The 6,460-nt window shown below is 37.3% G+C and overlaps 1 protein-coding gene across 1 annotated transcript; it reads right to left on the reverse strand.

Annotated features, from left to right (window-relative positions):
- Positions 1-333: 333 nt before the first annotated feature.
- On the reverse strand, positions 334-2,292 carry ACTRT1 (actin related protein T1). The gene is given in 2 exon segments (XM_036016362.1): positions 334-1,505; positions 2,289-2,292. Coding segments are annotated over 2 exon segments (1,176 nt in total).
- Positions 2,293-6,460: the final 4,168 nt, after the last annotated feature.

A 6,460-nucleotide genomic window follows, 5' to 3' on the forward strand; every position in this document is an offset into this window, starting at 1 on the left:
CCTGGGACCCTACTGAGTCAAACAGCGGACATGAGACTCAAGCACCTTCTTTTACCACAAACTCCGCAAAGTGGATACATCTTCAATACATACCCCAAGGATTTCTCAAGAGGAAAGAATTAAAGAGGTTCATGGGACAGGAAGTGTGAAATAGAACCATGTAAAAATGTTCACTACCTTGATCAGAAATCACTCTAGTGCCAGCAAAAATGAACTAAAATGCCAAATATCATATCATTCTATCAAACACCATGCTGGACCCCATGGGAAGATTTCACTTTATTCAGTGCCCATGATCTGACACTTCAAGTTGTTCCTTGTGCTGTGGGTTCTTTAAAAGCATCTTCTCTGAATGACATAGGACCCAAACTCCATGAACTCTTCAGGAGTGATCCACATCTGTTTGAAACTGCTCAGAGATGGCACGATGGATGTACATATCCACACAGAGAAACACTTATCAGGAAAAGCTGTGATCTTGATGGAACTGCCTCTGGAAGCCAGCTCTTCCAATTCTTTCGTAAGTCTTTCCTCAAGCTCAGGAAAGAGAGTGGTGCCTCCAGACAGTATAATTTCTGCAAACATATTCTTCTGGATGTCTGTGTCATGCTTCATAATGCTGCTGGCAACCATATTTGGGAGTTCTGGGCTATGGATGCCCAGCTGGTGAAGTGTGAAAAGAATCTTAGGCACCTGGTGCAGCTAGTCCCCAATGTTGAAAACATTCCTATCTGGCAGTTGATATTTTCTCAAGACTTTCTCTGGCCTCTTACATAGCTCTTTCTCTGGATCCAAGGCCACATAACACAGCTTCTCTTTGATGTCATTGACTAAGTCCTTGTTGAGTATGTAAGGAAAACTACTCCCACTAGCAAGGAGTAGCTGGGTGAGGTGCTCTGTAAGGTCCCTCCCTGCCACATGGAGCTAAGTATCAGAATGAGGCAGGGAGTAACCCTCAAATACAGGGACAGTGCAAGTGACTCCTTCCCCACTGTGCACCACAAGGCCTGTGACAGAGGCAGAGACATAGAGTGCCACTACTGCATGATTAGACAGGTAGAAGGCAGACACATTGAAGGTCTCAAACATTACTTCCACCATCTTCTTTTGAGTCTTTCTTGGGTTCAAGGAGGGCTTAGTCATGAGTACTCATCAGTCATGAGGCTGTTGATGGCATTTTACTCCCAGTTCCCACTCAAAGATATATTTCCAGTGTTTCTCCATGTAAGCCCATCCTGTTACCAGTCCATGCTCAATGGGGTAGTGCATATGCAAGGCCTCATACCTATATAGGGCATTTCCCCCCACAACGTACTTTTTCTGAAAGGGTTTTGTTAAAGGCATGTTAAATTGAGGATACCTCACAACAGAACTGTTGACATGATAGGGTACAGTCTCTCTAGACAGGTCTGCATTGCAGAGTCCCAATCCATTGTTAAAAATTACAGCTGGGATGTTTAACATGTATGGGTTGAAACGTCCACAGAATGTTCTTCTGAACTTCACTAAAATAAAGAACACTGGGTCACTGGGTGAAACAATAGGCACTTCTGGAAGTTATAAAGCTACAGGATTCCAAAGTTCTCAAGTTGTCACTCAGGTGAGGCTAACTGGCTGTCCCCAATACCCCAGAACATCCCATCCTCAACCCATGAATCTTATTTTTAAGGCAGCCCAGGGCCTGCTCAGGGCATTTCACTGATGATTATCTCTATGTAATAATGTAGTCAAGGCAACAATTGTCCTCAGACAACATCAGAGGTATTTCAAGGGGTGGGATCTCTGAGTTTCTAAGATACTTGTACTGCTAGTGTGAAACAGGTAGAAAAACTATATCTATAGCTAGCTTTGATGACTCTGTAAACCTGAAGCAAAATTCTAACCCAGAACAATGTGAGTAAGCTCCACTGTGGGCCTGTCGAAAACAAACAAAAAAACCCAAAAAACAAAAATCAAAAAATCTGGCTTCTATGCTCAGCTAGACTGCAGTTTGTGGGATAATAAAAATATCCTTCCACCCTGGATGGTGTGGCTTAGTCGACTGAGCACCAGACTGCAAACCAAGGGGTCATGTGATCGATTCACAGTCAGGGCACATGTCTGGTTTTCAGGCCAGGTCCGTAGTACAGGACATGTAAGAGGCAACCACACATTGATGCTTCTCTCTCTCTTTCTCCCTCCCTTACCCTCTCTCTAAAACTAAATAAATAAAATCTTAAAAATATATATTTTCATTTGCTATAGGGAGGAACTAAGCATCAGGCAGGTTCAAATTAGAAACAAGATACCCATAATCCAGTTCCAGAGGTACTTATATTTATTTTCTTGTTTTTAATAGCTTTATTGAAATGAAATTCACACATAATACATTCACCCATTTATAGTATACATTTCCAAGATTTTCCGTATATTCATTAATATGAGCAAACATCACAACAGCTTAGAACATTTTCTTCACCTCAAAAAGAAACCTTATCTGTCACCCTTTTAAGACTTCTCTCTTATGAGCCCTAAATACCATTAATATGTCTTTTTCTCTCTAGACCTATTTTCTCGGCCTTTTTAATGTAAATGGAATCATAATATGTGGCCTTTTGTAGCTGGCTTCATTTATTTAGCATATTGGCTTCAAGGTTATTTCATTGTTTGGATGTAATGCATTTACATCCAATGATTACCTGTTCTACAGTTTACAATTGTTCACATTATTGATTTATAATCTCTATTTATTTCTGTAAGGCTGGTAGTAATAACCTCTACTTTTAAAAACTGTTTAAAAGACACAGCTTTAGGTATTATTGATTTCTTTATTATTTTTCTATTCGCAATTTCAATAATTTCTGCACTGTTTTCTTGATTTTATTCCTTCTGCTTCTTCAGTTTACTGTTCTTTTTTCCAGTGTGATAAGTTAAAAAGTTAGGATATAGATGAAATATTTCTACCTTTTCTGATGTAGATTGAGACAGTTTATTTTATTTGTCAATTTGGAGATGCTATTTTGCTCAGTTGTTTGGTCAAACACTAGTCTAGCTGTTACTGTGATAGAATTTTGTAGATGCTAATAACATTTAAAATAATTGACTTAAGTAAAGGAGATTAACATCCATAATGTGGGTGAGCCTCATTCAACCCACTGAAGGCCTTTTGAGCAAAAACTAAAGTTTCCTGGAAAAGAAGGAATTCTGTCTCAAGACTATAAGACAGAAAACTTGCCCGAGTTTCCAGCTTGCTACTCTGCCCTATAGATTTGAGATTTAAGACTATAACATTATGATGGTTTAATTTATGTGGCAACTTGACTAAGAGAAGCTGAACTACCTTGTAGAACATAATTTCTCAGTGGATAATGAGTGCGTATGTAGTAGAGATTAGCATTTGAATCAGTAGATTGAGTAAAGATCAGCCTCACCAATGCAACTGGGCATTACTCAAAATGTTGAATCCCTTAAATATAGAACAAAAGGACAGAAAGGGCAAATTTACTCTCTGAAAATATGTGTCTCTGAGACACTCATCTTCTTCCACCTTTGAACATCAGTTATGGGCACTCCTGTTTATTGGACCTTTAGACTTAAATCAGGACTTTTACCATGGACTCCCCTGGTTCTCAGGTATTTGAGTGGACTGGAACTATACCATTGGCTTTCCTAAGCCTCCAGATTACAGATGGCAGTTGATAGGACACCTCAGTGGCCATAAATACATGAAGAAATCCCTCAAGATAAACATTTGTCTATATCTCTATTTCTCTGTCTTCTTGATTTTGTTTGTAGAACTTTGACTAATAAAAACATCAATTCAGCCCTGGCTGGCATAGCTCAGTGGATTGAGTGCGAGCTGGGAACCAAAGTGTCCCAGGTTTGATTCCCAGCCAGGGTACATGCCTGGGTTGCAGGCCATAACCCCCAGCAACCGCACATTGATGTCTCTCTCTCTCTCTCTCTCTCTCTCTCTCTCTCTCTCTCTCTCTCTCTCTCTCCCTCCCTTCCCTCTCTAAAAATAAATAAATAAAGTCTTTAAAAAATCAATTCAATTTTTGCACCTTTTCTGAGGAATATTTAATATACAAAAATGCATATATTTAATGTATACATTTGATGAATTTGGTCTCATGTATATACCTGTGATATCATTACCACAATCAAAGTAAAATCATATTCATCACATCCAAAAAATTTAGTGTCTTCTTTTTTGTGTGTATGGCTGCTTTCTGTGTGCATACATGCATGTGTTAAGAACACTAAGCATGAGATCTACCATCTTAAATAAGTTTTTAAGTGCACAGTATAGTACTGTTAACTATAGGCACTATGTTGTACAGAAGATCTCTAGAATGTATTCAGCTTGTAATGCTGTGACTTTATATCCTTTGAACAATAATGTTCCATTTATACTGTGTGGATGATTTTAATTATCAAATCACAAATGAGGACAGCAAGCAAGCTAGAAAAAAACAGAAAAAATATAAAACATACAAAAACACCCAAAATGCAATACATATCTTTTTATAACAAAATGACTTCAAATATAAATGGATTAATCATCCAACCAAAAGTGGCAAAATGGATAAAGAAGTAAGATCCAACCAAAAAAAAAAATCTACAAGTGTTTCAGTTTAGCTTTAAGGATATATATAGACGAAGAGTAAAGAAAGAAAAAAACATATTCCATATAAATGCTGACCAAAAATAAAGCAGGGGATATTACACACACACACACACACACACACACACACAAAATAAAAAATAGAGTATAAGTCAAAAATTGTCACAAGACAGAGAAGATCATTATATAATAATGAACTGTCAATTCATTAGGAATATAAAACATTTATAATTATATACACACACAACTTCAGAGCACCTAATTACATTAAGTAATTACGGGTATCCTGAGAACTTAAGGGCAAAATAGAGAGCAATAAAATAGTAGTAGGGCATTTCACTATTCCACTGTCAACAATGGGTAGAATATCCAGACAGAAAATCACTAGGCAAGTAGTGAACTTGAACAAGACTATAGAGCAAATGGCCCTAACAAACATATATAAAACATTGCATTCAACAATAGTAGAATATACATCCTTGTCAAGTACAAATGGAATATTCAAGATAGATCGTATGTTAGGCTGAAACAAATCTTTAAAAATTTAATATTTAAAATACATCAAATATCCTTTCTGATTACAATGGCATAAAAGTAGAAATCAGGAGGAAAATTGGAAAATGTAAAAATATGTTGAAATTAAACAAGGGTGTAGACTGTAAATGCATCCCCAAAATAATATGTTGAAACCAAATACCCAATATGATGTTATTTGGAACTGGAGCCTTTAGGAAGTGATTAGGTCATGGGGGGGTCCTTGTGAATGGAACAATGGGGTCCCAGAAAGCTCTCTTGACCATTCTATCATGTTAGATTACAATGGAAAGACAGCCATTTTATGAATAAGTAAGCAGTTGCTCACCAGACACCAAACACGCTGGTGCCTTTATCTTGGATTTCCCAGCCTGCAGAACTATGAGAAATAAATGTTTGTTGTTTGTAAACAGTTCCAGTTATGGTATTTTGTTATAGCAACCTTGACAGACTAAGAGGAATGTATCCCTGAACACTAATGCATTAAGGAAGAAATAAAAAAGGAAATTTAACAAATCTTGAGACAATCGGAGATGAAAACACAACATACCAAAATAGATTCAGGAAAAACAGTCTTAAAAGGGAGGCTTATGTCTACATTAAGAAAGAATTCCTAGAGGAAAAAATAAGCAGGGGGATTTTAGATAATCCATACAGTAATATTTTTGCTGATATATGTCTTAGGGAAAGGGAAATACAGGAAAAATAAACAAATAGGACAATATCAAATTAAAAGCTTCTGCACAGCCAAAGAAAATGTTATTAAAATGCAAAGGGAACCAACCATATGGGACAAAATATTTGTCAAGAATACACTGGACAAGGGTTTGATCTCCAAAATACATAAAGAACTCCCATGATTCCACTCCAGGAAGACAAACAATTCTTTAAAAATGGGCAAAAGACCTAAATAGACACATCTCCAAGGAGGATATACAGAGGGCCCATAGACATATGAAAAGATGCTCAACATCAGAGAGATGTAACTTAAAACCACAATGAGATATCTCACACCTGCCACAATGTCCATCATTAACAAATCAACAAACAGCAAGTGCTGGTAAGGTTGTGGAAAAAAGGGAACTCTAATGCACTGCTGGTGGGAATGCAGATTGGTGCAGTCACTGGAAAATTTCCTCAAAAAACTAAAAATAGAACTGCCTTTTGACCCAGAGATTCCACTTCTGGAATTATACCCTAAGAATCCTGAAACACCAATCCAAAAGAACCTACACACACCAATATTCATAGCAGCACTATTTACAATAACCAAGTGCTAGAAACTGTCTAAATGCCCATCAGTAAATAAGTGGATAAAAA

The sequence above is a fragment of the Phyllostomus discolor genome, chromosome X, assembly GCF_004126475.2.
Source record: "Phyllostomus discolor isolate MPI-MPIP mPhyDis1 chromosome X, mPhyDis1.pri.v3, whole genome shotgun sequence".
In the NCBI taxonomy this organism is placed as follows: Eukaryota; Metazoa; Chordata; class Mammalia; order Chiroptera; family Phyllostomidae; genus Phyllostomus; species Phyllostomus discolor.